The sequence below is a fragment of the Phyllopteryx taeniolatus genome, chromosome 5, assembly GCF_024500385.1.
Source record: "Phyllopteryx taeniolatus isolate TA_2022b chromosome 5, UOR_Ptae_1.2, whole genome shotgun sequence".
Taxonomy (NCBI): Eukaryota; Metazoa; Chordata; class Actinopteri; order Syngnathiformes; family Syngnathidae; genus Phyllopteryx; species Phyllopteryx taeniolatus.
This window is the reverse complement of record NC_084506.1, coordinates 13,259,515-13,276,111: the sequence shown is the minus strand read 5'-3', so window position 1 is coordinate 13,276,111 and position 16,597 is coordinate 13,259,515. Positions and strand designations below refer to the sequence as shown.

General features: G+C 41.4%; 1 protein-coding gene across 4 annotated transcripts in view; it reads right to left on the bottom strand.

The window, feature by feature from the left end:
- man2a2 (mannosidase, alpha, class 2A, member 2) overlaps window positions 1-16,597 on the bottom strand; it is a 57,806-nt gene that overhangs the window by 9,089 nt on the left and 32,120 nt on the right. For 3 of the 4 annotated variants that reach the window (XM_061772853.1, XM_061772852.1, XM_061772855.1), the window contains 12 exons: window positions 16,304-16,486; window positions 15,893-16,007; window positions 15,393-15,463; window positions 15,136-15,301; window positions 4,985-5,221; window positions 4,796-4,918; window positions 4,592-4,706; window positions 4,315-4,448; window positions 4,084-4,225; window positions 3,821-3,954; window positions 1,594-1,671; window positions 1,013-1,207 (listed from right to left, as the gene is read on the bottom strand). In XM_061772853.1, the coding sequence (XP_061628837.1) occupies window positions 1,013-1,207; window positions 1,594-1,671; window positions 3,821-3,954; window positions 4,084-4,225; window positions 4,315-4,448; window positions 4,592-4,706; window positions 4,796-4,918; window positions 4,985-5,221; window positions 15,136-15,301; window positions 15,393-15,463; window positions 15,893-16,007; window positions 16,304-16,486 (1,693 nt within the window). The remainder of the gene's footprint in view (window positions 1-1,012; window positions 1,208-1,593; window positions 1,672-3,820; window positions 3,955-4,083; window positions 4,226-4,314; window positions 4,449-4,591; window positions 4,707-4,795; window positions 4,919-4,984; window positions 5,222-15,135; window positions 15,302-15,392; window positions 15,464-15,892; window positions 16,008-16,303; window positions 16,487-16,597) is intronic. The other variant, XM_061772854.1, reaches the window with a different exon arrangement.

Sequence of the window (16,597 nt, the reverse complement as noted above, 5' to 3'; positions counted from 1 at the left end):
CTCACGAAAAATGGGAGCAAAAACAAAAGTGCTGCATTAATATTTTTGTTCAGTGTATATTTAGGCCTACTGTTTTTAATACAAATTTTTACTGTTCAAAGCATGCAGCGCATAACTTTGCTATTGCGTTAGCGTTAGTTCATGGTTAGGTTACACATTCACTACACGCCGATTCTGCTCATCTCACGTCACAAGTCCCTTCCTTTGCCAATGTTCGTCTGTACCTCATCTCACGTCACAAGTCCCTTCCTTTGCCAATGTTCGTCTGTACCTTGTTTGTTTTGTGTTTGTCTGTGTTTTATCCTGTAGAAACCACTTTTTTTTTATTCTCTATAAAATTCACCACTTGCATTATTGTTTTGTGTGATTGGGTTCGGAACGAAACCTCTGGAAAGGCTAGAACTCAAAAGTTTCTAAAATGTAGCCACCTTCCGATAAGAGACTGATTAAAAAGGTTTGTCGTCATTTCGCCTCAAGTTAAACTTGTAAAAATATGACGTGCCCCCCCTCATGATTGTTTTTAGCAAATCAACTTGGAATTTTATGGTTTTTGATTATTTGCTATAAAGTTGAACATATCAGTTTGAACATTAAATATCTTGTCTTTGTAGTGTATTCAATTAAATATAGGTTGAACATGATTTGCAAATCATTGTTTTTATTTATGTTTAACAACATCCCATCTTCATTGGAATTGGGGTTGTACATTATTGAGGAACAAAAATGAACTTAAAGGATTTTAACAAATGGCTGCAATATAACAAAGAGTGAAAAATTTATGGGGGTCTGAAAACTTTCCGTACCCACTGTATACTGCACTTAGATTGGTATATCCAATAAATAATTTATTTTTATCCACATTTGGAGGAGACAATTAAAATCCTAAGAGACAGTATCCGATTCCATGCATATCTGAATTGTGCAACTTGACAAAAACCAAAAAAAAAAGTGACGCTTAAACCATTCAGTGTAAATTGAGCCTTGGGTTAAAGAGTCGAGTTGGTCACTTTACTTGGCTCTGTATGCTGCGCAGGTTTAACAGGTGGAAGTCACAGGGGAGCGCGGACTTAAGTGGTGCAAAGGTTTGCAGAGGAGGCACGCCGCGTCTTTTGGGTAGGACTGGCAGTGCCAGAACATCATGATTCAGGAAGCCGTTGGTCATATGACTGAGCACAGAGGGAAAGCTCGTCGTGGAGCTGTCCATCATCTGGAGGAGGGAACAGAAAATAAGGGAGGATGATTAACAAATGCTTCTAGCCTGCTTCATTTAAACACACATATCAATACACAGTGGGTTTGGTGAAGTCTACTTCTAAATGCCAAGTACAGTACAATATTACACTGCTCTAAGCAGCATGTGTAATGTTTTACTTGAACTGAGGATCTTGGCTGGCAAAGAAACTTTATCCCATAGAAGCATGAACAGTTTTGGAGCACTACACACTAAAACTACATCTACATCCTCCGTTCTCATTTTTTTATCGATTGTACCATACCATTTTTTACTTTTGGCTATGAGGCGCTATGAAAAAGGAAAATGAGCTACAGACACTACGCGTACGAGCATCGCCGCTGTTGCCATGATCACATTACCTCTTCAACTCTGTCACTCAACATTTTGGAGAGGAGATTGTGAAACAGGGAGGAGAATTTGACAAAGAAGCCAACAGGCTGAAGGCAACACAAGGGAAGAGATGAAAAACAAAAGGCTTGAAAAGTGAATGGAGCAAAAAAATACGATGACGACTACGTGTTCATGAAGCACATGAGGAAGAACAATGCAGTAGCACAGCTTGTATAAGTACAATGCATGAACAAAAGTCTTGACACACAGACTGAAACCATCTTACAGAGAACTTTGTGGGAACAGTTTGGGGAAATCTTTTTTGCTCCTAGTGCACAAATCAATGTCCATAAAGGCATAGTTGGATGAGTTTGGTGTGGAAGATGTCCTGACCTCAAGGTTTAAGTTCCATTTAAAAATATAGTGTCTTTGACTGGGTGAGAGGCAGACCATGTGAGCATCCAGCTTCTTTTGCGATTTCTTTTTTAGACCTTTTCTCCTTATGGAGGTGTCGGTGATGGTGTTCTGCACAAACGTCAAGTCAGCAGTCTTCCTCATGATTCGGAAGCCTGATGTGATGTGCAATTTATTTAAAAATTAAAAAAACAGTACAAAAATATTGATATGATCGAGACCGGCCAATATGAGGGGGGGTGACAGCTCGTTACAGCCTTAACAATTATATAGAATTGAGTAGAATTAAACAGTTTTTGTCACACTTTTCTCCTTCAATGCACTCATTGTGCTGCTCATTATAAGACTGATAGCCTCCAAAACACTTTTATTGCCGTAGAAATCACACCATGCTCACAATAACAACACTGTCTATTGAGAAATTGCCTGTTCACTAATTTAACAATTTGTCATATTTATAACATTAGAAATTGTTGCTATTCTAACTAGCATTAAAAATTACTGCCTGCTAACAGTGATCTATTTGCTTAAGTCCCAAAATTCAAGTTAGAAAGGCAGGGACACTCTGAAAGGCAACACAGGTTTAGAAACAGCCAAGTAAGAATAAATAAAACGCAACGCAAAGTTCCGACTCACGGGACCAGGACGATGGTTTCGCGAAGCGGAGGTACACGGCAACTGATCCGATCCGTGGATCTGCATTTGCTGGGACAGAGGCCGGGGTGAACAACAAGGCCCCTCTATCTCACCCAGTCAATTGTAAAGTGACGCTCTGACAAGTGTAGTACGCCGTAGCATGTTGCGACGCTAACACACACACCTCATCGCTGTGGTCACGCGGGCCAGTCAGCCAATCAGTGTATTTCTTTAGACGTACACACAAAAGGTGGACCAATGTCATATTAAACCCTATTGATGAAGAAGGTATAATAGGTGAGAGTGGTATAATAGGTGCAAGCCTCCTCTTTGAAGAATTATTTACTATCTGCTAACTGTTGCTTGTTAACAATTAAGACTACATTTTGCAGCTCTTTCAACGTTGCTGTCGACCTCTTGGCGGCCTTCTTGAACCAGTTTTCCACTCATCTCGTCTCATTGTAATTGTAGTTCCATATTTTCACGATGTCCCTGAAATATTTAATGCCTGGGAAATTCTTTTGTACCCTTCTCCTTACTGATACCTTTGAACAACGAGATCCTTCTGATACAGTGGAAGCTTTCCATGGACCATGGCTTGTTCTGTAAGAACTTTAGTTTGGGCTAATCAGAGGCACTTTAAATGGAAAGGTGCGTGTTGACTCCCATTTAACATGAGTTTGTATGTGATTGGTTAATTCTGACCACACTTATTTGCCCAGTTATGAGAGGCTGTGCACACTTTTGCAATTTACATTATTTCAGTTTATTTTTTACCTCCTCTCGCTAAAAGATTTGGGGTTTTTTTTCCTGTTGTTTTTTTACAGGTTATATTTCCCATTAATGGTGGAAAAACCTGAAATTATTTATCTTGGTATTTATTTTTCATATCACAAAACCCTGGCATTTGAACAGAGGTGTATAGACTTTTTGTATCCACTGTATAGCAGAGTTGAAATTTTATTTCCCCTAAAGTATTGCAAAACCTAAATCACATTACTTTTTAAAATTATTATAATTCACTTACCTCAACAATAAACCTATAAAAGCATACAAAAACATTTCCCCAAAAAATTATAAGCTGCAAAGGCTCACCAACTCCCAATTTTTTTCAATTATGTTGTCCTAATACTTTTGTTCATACTGTTTAGCCGCAAGTTATTTTAGGTGGAAATTTCACTGCTTATTTGCTGTCGGCTGTCTGACCTTATTGCCCGTCGATCTCCTCTCCAGAAGCAGTCGGAAGTGGTTGACGGTCCTCTTATTGTCCTTGAGGCCTTGACCCAGCCCACGATTATCATCCTGCATCAGTCGGCGGTCCAAAATTACTTCGAGCTGGCCTAGAGGAGACCATTATAGATAAACACTGCACATCCAAACCTATAGGACTCATACGACGTTGGGAGTGTGAGAACTTAAAAATTAAGTGAGACAGAATTCAACAAAACGAAACAAAATGAGATGCAGACCACTCTCCGGGCTGCTGACACCCAAAGACTGAGCCGTGTGCAGTGTCAGCCTATGATGGCTGTCCTGGATGTACACCTGGCTGGTCATAGGGTAGAAGTTAGCTTGCAAGGGGAGCTTCTGGTGGCGGCGACGAAGCTGCATCTATGAAAGGAGGTGGTTGCCAGGATTTTCAACATTTTGAGATTTTTACAGTATATGCATCAATACTCAACAAAGCATCACACACTGACCTGGAAGCCATTGAGGTCTGTGTAGAAGACATCTCTACTCTGGATGTCAGTGACCATTCGCAGGGCCAGCTCCTTGTTGGTCTGGTCTCTGATGTCCACTTTGCTGGTGATGTCCACAGATAGGCCATCCACACCTGGAAACATAAAGTGGAGTGTTCAAATGTGTATTTTTATGGGATATAAATCGACTATTAATTGGGACATGTTGGCCCTTGTGGTTTTTTTAAATGACAGCTGCTGCATTTGCAATTTGAACAGATTCCACAATAGTTGTTACCTGGAACATTGTGGATGCGAATTGCCTGCTCAAAGTGTTGGTAGTAAGCCACCACTTCAGAGAAGAGAGGCCCCTCAACGACGCGCACCACTGGTGGCTCTCTGTGGTCATAGGGCTGAAAGCAGCAAGAATGAAGACAAAATCAAAATCAATAGTGGCAACAGACGAAGTGTGGGGTTTAGAACCATAAAAGTGAGTGAGTACCGTTGCTTTCCCATCGGGCAGGAAAAGATAAGCGCCACTTTTGTCCTTAGAAGGACGAGTTCCATACATCACAAAGTGCATCTGGACCTTCCTTTCCTGAGGATCATCTTTGTGTTTGATACTCTGCAGGTTGAGAGAGAACAAAGTGAGCATTATGGGACAAAAAAAATTAACAGTTCTGACTCAAACCTCCAGCAGGCCGGTGGTGCCGGAGAAGCCCAGTGTTAGAAACTGGCTGCTGACGTAGAATGTCTGAGGGTCAGCCTGCTGAGACCGAACAGGAAGTGGGTCCAAAGCGCGGGCAGTGAGGGCGCTACCCGGCAGCCGGAGAAGGGTGTCTGAGCGCAGCGTCATGGGCGAGTCCGGAGAGTCATACAGATGGTAGACGGCAAGACCCAGTGATGGTAGACGCACCATGAATGTAGCCTGTGACGAGGATTGTGGGGGAAAAAATTGGACATGAGAGAATTAATTAGCTTTCCCAGGCCTGGCTGCATTTCCATTGCTGTAGACTGAGAGCAGAGGAAAATGAGATTTGACAAAGGCATTTAATAAACATTCAAAGCATTTACACATTAACAACAATGTGCTGTAATTGAAGCTGCTGAGCGATGATCTTACTCAGGTACATTAATCGCAATTTGTAAATAGACCTTTCATATGGTTAAATGCATGCATCTAAAGAGTCCGCGAGAATGACATGCATTGCTGACTAGATTAACTTCTGTGGATGTTTTGTAAGCTTAAAAAAAATACTGAAGTGCTATCTTGCAGAAAGAAAAAGATTGCACACTGAGGGACAATATTTTCATTCCATCTGTCAATACTGTATTTTTGAAGAATGCACTTTAGTCTCAGGCAACTTACCCACGTGTTCAAAGTGTGGCAAAGCAGAGGAATAGCTTTGACCCCCTGAACAATAGAACAGATTGTTTTCTAACATGTGCCAGACTAAGGAAATCGTCAGCCAAATAGCTTGATTGCATGTCATTTTTCAATGTTTTTAGAAAACGCCCCAAAAAAATGAACAAATTCAACAAAAAGAGTCCAGTTGCATCAATTCAACATTTTTAGATTAATATGACCTGCATGACACTCGACAAAAGAAAAAAAATATTGTGACAGTTTACACATGCGTTTAGCACTTATACTATTAGGCTACCAAAATAATCTGCACTGTAAGCACAGATGTGTTTTAAAAAAAAATAAATAAAAAATAAAAATGCCCGAATTGTGTTACTTAACTAGACAGACAGTAATATTAATTGTAGGACTGGGGTGTCCAAACGTTTTCCTCTTGAGGGCTGCATACAGAAAAATGGAAGGATGCATGGGCAACCTTGAAATTCTTCAACTTGAATTTACTGAACATGCTAAATTCAATGCATCCATCTATATACAATACATACATACACAGACATACTGTATATCTATACGCATGCATATACATTAAAACACACACACACACACAATATATATATATATAAATAATATATATATATATATATAATATATATATATATAAATATATGTATATAAATATATAATATGTATATAAATATATGTGTATATATATATTTATATAAAAATAAATATATATATAGTTATATAAATATGTGTATATAATATATTATATATATATATATATATTATATATATAATATATTATATATTATATATATATATATATATATATATTATATATATATAATATATATTATATATATATATATTATATATATATATATAATATATATTATATATATATATATAATATATATTATATATATATATATATAATATATATTTATAATATTGATAGTCCCCTCCAAAAGTATTGGAACAGCTAGGTCAATTCCTTAGTTTTTGTTGTATACTGAAGACATTTGGGTTTCAGATCAAAAGATGAATATGAGACAAAAGTTCACAATTCCAGCTTTCATTTCATGATATTTACATCTAGATGTGTTAAACAACTCAGGACAGATCACCTTTTGTTTGAAGCAACCCACTTTTCAAGTGAGCAGAAGTATTGGAACAGACATGATTAACTTAACTTAAAAGTGAATATCATTTAATATTTGGTGGCATAACCCTTACTTGCAATAACTGCATCAAGACGCCGAGCCATTGACTTCACCAGACTGTTGCATTCTTCATTTGAAATGTTTTTCCAGGCCTTGATTGCAGCCTCTGTTTGTTTCTGGGGGTTTCTTGCTCTATTTGGTTAATGACCGGTGACTGACTTGGCCAGTCTAAGACCTTCCACCGTTTCCCCCTGATGAAGTCATTTGTTGTGTTGGCAGTGTATGTTGGGTCATTGTCTTGTTGCATGATGAACTTTCGCTCAATAGTGCGGATGCATTTTTCTGTAAACTGCCTACATACAACCCCAATTCCAATGAGGTTGGGACGTTGTGTTAAAATCAGAATACAATGATTTGCAAATCATGTTCAACCTATATTTAATTGAACACACTACAAATACATGATATTTAATGTTCAAACTGATAAACTTTGTTTTTAGCAACTCATTAACTTAGAATTTTATGGCTGCAACACATTCCAAAAAAGGTGGGACAGGTGGCAATAAAGACTGAGAAAGTTGAGGAATGCTCATCAAACACCTGTTTGGAACATCCAACAGGTGAACAGGCTAATTGGGTACAGGTGGGTGCCATGATTGGGTATAAAAAGAAACTTCCCTGAATCGCTCAGTCATTCAGAAGCAAAGATGGGGCGAGGTTCTCCTCTTTGTGAACAAGTGCATGAGAAAATAGTCCAACAGTTTAAGGACAATGTTCCTCAACGTATAATTGCAAGGAATTTCATCATCTACGGTCCATAATATCAAAAGGTTCAGAGAATCTGGAGAAATCACTGCATGTAAGTGCCAAGGCCGAAAACCAACAGTGAATGTCATTGATCTTCGATCCCTCAGGCGGCACTGCATCAAAAACCGACATCAATGTGTAAAGGATATCACCACATAGGCTCAGGAACACTTCAAAAAACCAATGTCAGTAAATACAGTTCAGCGCTACATCCATAAGTGCAACTTAAAACTCTACTACGCAAAGCAAAAGCCATTTATCAACAACACCCAGAAACGCCGCCGGCTTCTCTGGGCCCGAGCTCATCTAAGATAGACTGATGCAAAGTGGAAAAGTGTTCTGTGGTCTGACGAGCCACATTTCAAGTTGTTTTTGGAAATTGCGGACGTAGTGTCCTCCGGGCCAAAGAGGAATAGAACCATCCGGACTGTTATGGACGCAAAGTTCAAAAGCCAGCATCTGTGATGGTATGGGGCTGTCAACTGATCACCACCTGGTGGTGAATTTGCTCCGATGGTGGGGGAAGATGCCGGTCCGATGTGGCAGGCCCAAACGTATTGTGAGGGTCTGCTGGGAACGTCTGGCAGGAGATTAGATTTACATTTGTCTGATGATCTGTGTGACTTAAAATAGGACCCCGTATGTTTTGTATGATAAAACATTTTTGAGGTTATGGTGTTGGTCCGTATGGGACTGATTCTGGGTCCGGACCCACACCGCGGTCTGTCAGTTAGTGACCTCTTGTTTAGACACAGAACAAGCAGATTCTTAACATGAGTATTTTATTTATTTATTTTAATATAATTAAGACCAATGTCTGTGTGATTACATACAGTGGGTACGGAAAGTATTCAGACCCCCTTACATTTCTCACTGTTATATTGCAGCCATTTGCTAAAATCATTTAAGTAAATTTTTTTCCTCATTAATGTACATACAGCACCCCATATTGACAGAAAAAAATACGGAATTGTTGAATTTTTTGCAGATTTATTAAAAAAGAAAAACTTAAATATCACACAGCCATAAGTATTCAGACCCTTTGCTCAGTATTTAGTAGAAGCACCCTTTTGAGCTAATACAGCCAAGAGTCTTTTGGGAATGATGCAAAGTTTTTCACACCTGGATTTGGGGATCCTCTGCCATTCCTCCTTGCAGATCATCTCCAGTTCTGTCAGTTCTGTCAGGTCTCTCCAGAGATGTTCAATTGGGTTTACGTCATCTCCAGAGATGTTCAATTGGGTTTAAGTCAGGGCTCTGGCTAGGCCATTCAAGAACAGTCACAGAGTTGTTCTGAAGCTACTCCTTTGGTATTTTAGCTGTGTGCTTAGGATCATTGTCTTGTTGGAAGGTGAACCTTCTGCCCAGTCTGAGGTCCTGAGCACTCTGGAGAAGGTTTTCATCCGGGACAGGGGTGTCCACACTTTTTCAACATGCGAGCTACCTACAAAATGACCAAGTCAAAATGATCTACTAACGATAAAATTGCAAAACATACATTTATGTATAAATATATTGAGAATTCTTTATATGAACCAAGGATGGTTGTGTACCTTACATAACTGTGTGAACCCATGTTGCTGAACACAAATTTATTTGTCCTTACCTTACTCTGATGACTTGCACTGAATGGAATCAGCCAGAGATGCATAATCCGGACAGTCGCTGCTGACAGCTGGCCTCAAGCAAACTTCCAAATGATCATCAGTCATGGTGGAACGGTACTTGGACTTGATGATCTTCATGTGAGAAAAGGCTGACTCACATAAATAAGTTGAGCCGAATAATGCAGTCAAACAGGTTGCACATTTCCTCATGTTGGGGTACTTCTCCTCTGTGAGTAAGCACTAGAACTGTCCATGAGCTTTGGACTTCAGCTCAATATTGGCTTGTAATGTCAAAATCTCCTCCTCTACTACAGTAGAATTTAGGTTAAAGAGTGTTGCGTCACTGCAAGTGTAGTGGTACACTCGCCTGACTTTGGTGCAGGCAGCGTGGGTTCAGTTGCCACTCAGTGACAGCGTGAATGAGTGCGGATGGTTGTCCGTGTCTATATGTGCCCTGCAACTGACTGGCGACCAGTTCAGGGTGTAGTCCGCCTTTCGCCCGAGGTCAGCTGGGATAGGCTGCAGTGCCTCACGACCCTAACCAGGATAAGCGGTGTTGAAAATGGAAGGAGTGTTACCATTTTTGATGAGAGTGAAACAACCTCAGCATCTTCCTGAAAAGGGTAGCACATGAACGTAGCGATTGGCTCAAGTAATGCAGTCTTGAAATCGTTTTGTCAAATTCTGCCAGACAATTATCAATCTGTTCTATGTAGCGTACACTGTCAAGCTGCACAGGATTTCCCTTGCATCTCCAACTCCGACAAGGTTTTTGAAGTTTGACAAATCATGGCGCAGGAGTTTTGAGGAGAAATGTCACATTTTTTTGTTTCAAAGCATTAATTGAGCTTATCATATTGATCACTTTCCTTGCAGCTCTAGATTCAGTTCATTCAGCATGTTGGTGAGATCAGTTAAAAATGCCAAGTCCAGCAGCCACTGGTCGTCATTTAATTGGCTATATTGTGCATGTTTAGCTTCACTGAGAAAAACCTTAATCTCCGGACAGAGGTCTCGAAATCTTTGCAGGAATTTCCCTCGACTGAGCCATCTGACATCAGTGTGCAACAGTAACTCAAAGTAGTCACTGTCAGTGTTATCCACATGCGCACGGAAAAGAGATCTGGCACGAATAGAACAGGCGATCTTTGTTGCTAAATCCATTATTTCCTTCATGTTGAGCATTTTCACGCATAGTGCTTGTTGGTGTATTATGCAGTGGTAATCAAGGAAGTCCGGAAAAGCGTCGTCCTCCCTGCACTTGGCAATAAATCCATTCAAGTGGCCAACCATCGCAGGTGCTCCATCCGTGGTGATGGACACCAATTTGAACACTGGGAGCTGAGTTTTCTCAATAATTTTTTTAAAAGACTACAATATGTCCTCGAGTGTGTTCTTTCATGGTTAGGACCGCTAACAACTCATCTTTTGTGGTCATATCAGAAAACACCATCCGAATAAAAATGCACAACTGCGCTGTGTCACTCACGTCCGTAGACTCGTCCAGCTGCAGTGAGAAGCACTCAAAGGTTGCAATAGCCTTCCAGTTGCTGGGTCAGATCCTCAGCTATGGTTTCACAGCGCTGTGTGACTGTCATTCTTGATAGTTGGAGAGCTCTGATCAAGGAAAGTGTTTCCGCTTTGTTTATAAAGTCTTGGAACAACGGGTCCGCTGCTTTAACGAATGCCTCTTTCACCATCTCTCCATCTTGGAAGGATGTCTTGTTCTTAACGATTAAGTGGGTCACCCGGAATGAAGCTTCGGTGGCTGCCTTTGCTTTCGAAGTTCGCTGCATGAAAAATGATTGCTGCCCGGACAATTGGGATTTTAATTCCTTTACCTTTCTCCTTCTCAGCTTGCTTTTCAGTGGGAAGTCAATGGCATAGTTTTTATGCACAGTCCGAAAATGCCACTCCACGTTTCCTTTTTTCGGAATAACGATGTTGGACAGGCAGATGAGGCAAACGCACTTTGAAAATGACATCGTAAAAAAATAGTCCTCCTCCCATTCCGTATGGAAGTGGTACGTTTTCATCTTTTTACTGGTCCAGCGCCCTCACACATTTTTACCCCTTAAGTTTAGTTTCTAAATTAAACGATAAGTCACTAGCTTGCAAGGAAGGCGCCGTTGTGTGCGCATGCTCTTGCCTGTCTGTGTACATCTGCATGACCCGATCTACCCACACTACCTTTGCGATCGACTGGTAGATCGCGATAGACGTATTGGGCACCCCTGATCCAGGATATCCCTGTACTTGGCCGCAGTCATCTTTCCTTCGATTGCACCCAGTCGCCCTGTCCCTGCAGCTGAATAACACCCCCACAGCATGAGGCTGCCACCACTATGCTTCACTGTTGGGACTGTCTTGGACAGGTGATGAGCAGTGCCTGGTTTTCTTCAAACATACCCCTTAGAATTAAGGCCAAAAAGTTCTATCAGAACAGAGAATCTTGGAGTCCTTCAGATGTTTTGTAGCAAACTCCATGCGGGCTTTCATGTGTCTTGCACTGAGGAGAGGCTTTCGTCTGGCCACTCTGCCATAAAGCCCCTACTGGTGGAGGGCTGCAGTAATGGTTGACTTTCTAAAACTTTCTCCCATCTCCCGACTGGATCTCTGGAGGTCAGCCACAGTGATCTTTGGGTGGTTCTTTACCGCTCTCACCAAGGCTCTTCCCCCCGATTGCTCAGTTTGGCCAGATAGCCAGCTCTAGGAAGGGTTCTGATAGTCCCAAACATCTTCCATTTCAGGATTATGGAGGCCACTGTGCTCTTAGGAACCTTGAGTGCAGCAGAATATTTTTTTGTAACCTTGGCCAGATCTGTGCCTTGCCACAATTCTCTCTCTGAGCTCTTCAGGCAGTTCCTTTAACCTCATGATTCTCATTTGCTCTAACATGGACTGTGAGCTGTAAGGTCTTATATAGACAGGTGTGTGGCTTTCCTAATCAAGTCCAATCAGTATAATCAAACACAGCTGGACTCCAATAAAGGTGTAGAACCATCTCAAGGATCATCAGAAGAAATGGACAGCAGCCGAGTTAAATATATGAGTGTCACAGCAAAGGGTCTGAATACTTACTACTGAATACTGGCTGTGTGATATTTTAGTTTTTCTTTTTTAATAAAGCTTTCAACAATTCTTTTTTTGTCGATATGGGATGCTGTGTATACATTGAGGAAAAAATGAACTTAAATGATTTTAGCAAATGGCTACAATAAAACAGTGAAAAATTTAAGGGGGTCTGAATACTTCCCCTACCCACTGTATTTACACAGTACAGTATAGAGTATTCTTATATTCAGAGGTGGGTAGTAACATGCTTCATTTACTTCATTAACTTATAACATAATGGAAAAATTGCACTTGTCAGAGTAGTTTCAATGCAGTGTACTTTTAACTCATACTCAAGCAATTTTATTTAAAAAGGATCGCCACTTTTACTGAGTTACATTGCACTCACTAATTTTGGGAATTGGTTCAGGTTTTGCGCAACCCACAGCCAGTAGCAGACTCACAATTAACACATTCACTGCCATTGACAGATTTAGAAGTCAAATATCCATGTTAACTGGGAAGGCTGGCAGTGAATGAGTTAACTATTCACAAGTGGTCAACGAACAGGGGGGGTTCACCACACAAAACACTAGGGTACAACAAAATGATGCACAAAAGTAAAAAACACATCCAACTATTACACTACAAGGAAACACAAACAGCAACATTAACAACAAAAACAGTTAGCTAAGACTATCTCCAATTGCCGCTAGCTATGGGGGGAACCAGCGCCAATGGCCAAATCTAATTTCTTTATTTGCAACCTCATTGTTCCGAGGGTGTCCTGGTGCCAAGTGCACGTGTGGACATCCTTATGCTTGAACATGGTGTTCGTTATAGACAATCCATGGTGAGGCACAGAAGTCTAATAACAGAACACCACTCGGGTTCTGATCGGGGGGGGTGGCGTTCCTCCCAATCATCCCCTTCCAGGTCTCACTGTCATTGCCCACGTGAGCATTGAAGGCCCCCAGCGGGAGCGCTCTCCAAGGACTCCAAGTAGGGTGGGTACTCTGAATTGCTGTTTGGTGCATAGGCACAAATAACAGTCAGACCCTCACAATACGTTTGGGCCTACCAGGTCGGACCGGCATCTTCCCCCACCATCGGAGCCAACTCACCACCACGTGGTGATCAGTTGACAGCGCCGCCCTTCTCTTCACCCAAGTGTCCAAGACATGCTGCCGCAAGTCCGATGACACGACCACAAAGTCTGACTTTGTATCGGTCCGTTGTGGTGAAGAAGGAGCTAAGCCGAAAGGCAAAGCTCTCTATTTACCGGTCAATCTACGTTCCTACCCTCACCTATGGTCACGAGCTGTGGGTCCCTTAGAGAGAGAGGTGAGAAGCTCGGTCATCTGGAAAGGGCTCAGAGTAGAGCTGCTGCTCCTCCGCATTGAGAGGAGACAGATGAGGTGGCTCGGGCATCTGTTTAGGATGCCTCCCGGACGCCTCCCTGGTGAGTTGTTCCGGGCACGTCCCACCGGGAGGAGATCCCGGGAACGCCCCAGGACACGCTGGAGAGACTACGTCTCTCGGCTTGCCTAGGAACACCTCTGGATCCCCTCAGAAGAGCTGAAGGAAGTGGCTGTGGAGCAGGAAGTCTGGGCTTCCCTGCTGAAGCTACTGCCCCCGCGACCCGACCTCGGCTAAGCGGAAGACAATGGATGGATGGGTTGTTCCTCCCTCCTTTGTTTACATGTTAAATGTTAGCGCCTCCCACCACAGATCCCACTGCGGAGACGAGGAGAAACAGACGTATATATATATATATATATGTTTATGAGGAGAACAACAGAGGAGCGCGGATGTGGGACAAATGTATGGAGAAATCAGATTGGCAATTAAAGATGACATCCCATCATTGACAGGCGTCATAAATCAGTCGTCTCTGTGTCTGATTACAACCACAACACGCTTCATTTTTCAAGTGGAATTGGATTGAAGTCAAATATGATCAAGGCGCACTTTTCAGAACTCTGATCGTGAGTGGGTGTCACCATCCTGTCACAGCCAGCCCGCCCACCACACTCAGCTCATTTGTAGGAACTAAATATATATATATATATATATATATATATATATATATAATGGTGATATGTTGCTCATGCAAAACACAGAAAACCTTTTCAATTTCCTGATGTGGCCAAATGGATTTGACAAAATTACATCCTAATTATTACAGTTTTATTGCGTAGTAACAATGAGCCAGTATAATTAAATAATTTCAGAATCAAATACTGCCTAAAATAAAACAGAAAAATGTATATTTTAAACGAAAATAATATGTAATTTTAAGTCCTGCTCTGTTTACGATCAAGCTGGCTGAGCAGCTCAAAGACTTCCACAAAGGGAACATTCACTTGTTCTTTGATTTTAGCTCATCTGTGGATCCTATTCGATGCTCGATCCACAATATCGAGGTCGAGGTCAAAACAGAGGAGAGAGGAATGTTCCAATTAAGAGACATGAGATCCACCCACAGTTTTCAAAGTGACTCATTTACGTGAAGCATGGCAGAAACAACGGCGTGCAACTCGCAGTCAGATGAGGCAGAACACCACTGTCACATTCAATCAATAAATGAAATAATTTTAAAACAGCATTTTAAAACAGCATTTTAAGTTCACTTCGTTTATATTAGTCTGATATTTACATTTGTTTGATGATCTGTGCTGCTTAAAATAGAAGCTGGTACTGATACTAGTAGATACTAAGTTCTGACAAAACACGTTTGATAATGAAGCAGTGCTGTTAAGACATTTCATTCTGCAGAGCTAACAAAAAACTAGGCCGAGCATAGGAGTACAATAAATAAGATTTATGCAAAGTCATCTCTCACCTCAAACACTTCTGCGCTCATTTGACTTGCCGAGCTCCACTGAGCGCTCAGCTGCACAGGGAGAGTCTGTCCATCTTCAGTGAGCACCCTCACCTTGACGGTGTTGACCAACACAGTCACAGCACACAGCCGCTCCTGCTCAACCGGGTTGAACAGGACCAAGTACCTGACAGCAGCAAGGAAAAAAAGTAATCAGTCTCTTGGGTTGAAGGAGCTAAGGAAAGATGGCGTGATGATAAAAATTATGTAGGTCCTACCTTGGCCCTGCTGGATCCAGCTCGATTAAAGTGCGCTGAGGTAGAGAATCCTGAGTAGCACGCCTGTCATCCTACACAATGAAACACACAGGAACAAAAAAATCCATCAACCCATTTTCTCATCTTGTTCAGGCTCACAGCTGGAGTTTATCCAAGCTGAGGTGGACAATAAATTACAGAGCAGACCATTTACACTCTCATTAACAAAAGGGCAATTTAGCATCTTCAATTGACCTAATCTAAATGATTTTTGACTAGGAGAACAAACCAAGAGAATACCCACACAAGCAGGACTAGGAGAACAAACCAAGAGAATACCCACACAAGCATAGAGAGAAGAAAACACCACACACAAGGCCTCAGCCCAGATTTGAACCATTCTTACTATGAGGCAGCAGTACTAACCTGTGTGTCACTGTAGTGCTAAACACCAAGTCAATAAAATGTAATTAGAAATGGGTTATTGCCCTGCCGGCAAAACCCTACATCTTTCTTCTTACCGTCTCCAGGAAAGGCTCGGTCTGGTAGAAGCGATAAAACTCTTTGTTCTTCATCACCAGGAAATGAGCAGCGTTGATGATCACTCGCTTCAGGCCAATGAGTGAGCGCAATAATCTATGGAGGGGAGGAGACAATGGCTCACACCAAGCAGTCAACAGCAGATGGCATGTTATTTTGCTATTTTGCCCTCCGGTATCAAACTGGCAAGTAGCTGCCACAAAGATGGAGAATTAAATGATTATTTCATACAATAACTTGTTTTTTTATTTATCTATTTAACCTTTATTTATCCAGGCAACGCAATTGAGAACAGATTCTCTTTTGCAATGCCCACCTGGGGAAACTTGTCTATCGCATCTAATCTTATCTACTCATCTAATTTAGCTATCAAGGCCACTGTCATTTCCTACCTGGTGCCATAGTCAACGACAACATTCTCCTTCGCAGTGCCAGTGATGCCATCGTGATGCTGGAAAAGGCCCACAGAGCGCCTGGCGTCAACGAGCAGGGCGTAATCTGAGACTGGATAGCGTCCTTCCATGCCCATGTTTCGGGCATTGGCAACTGCCAAGCTGTAAAGGATCTCAGCTCCCCTGAAAGATGAATAACATTGCAATAATAAGAAACAGAGGTTTGTTCTCCTATACTCTATAACCAAAAGGATAATATTACACTTTTGTTAAACTGAGAATTCACATTTCTTT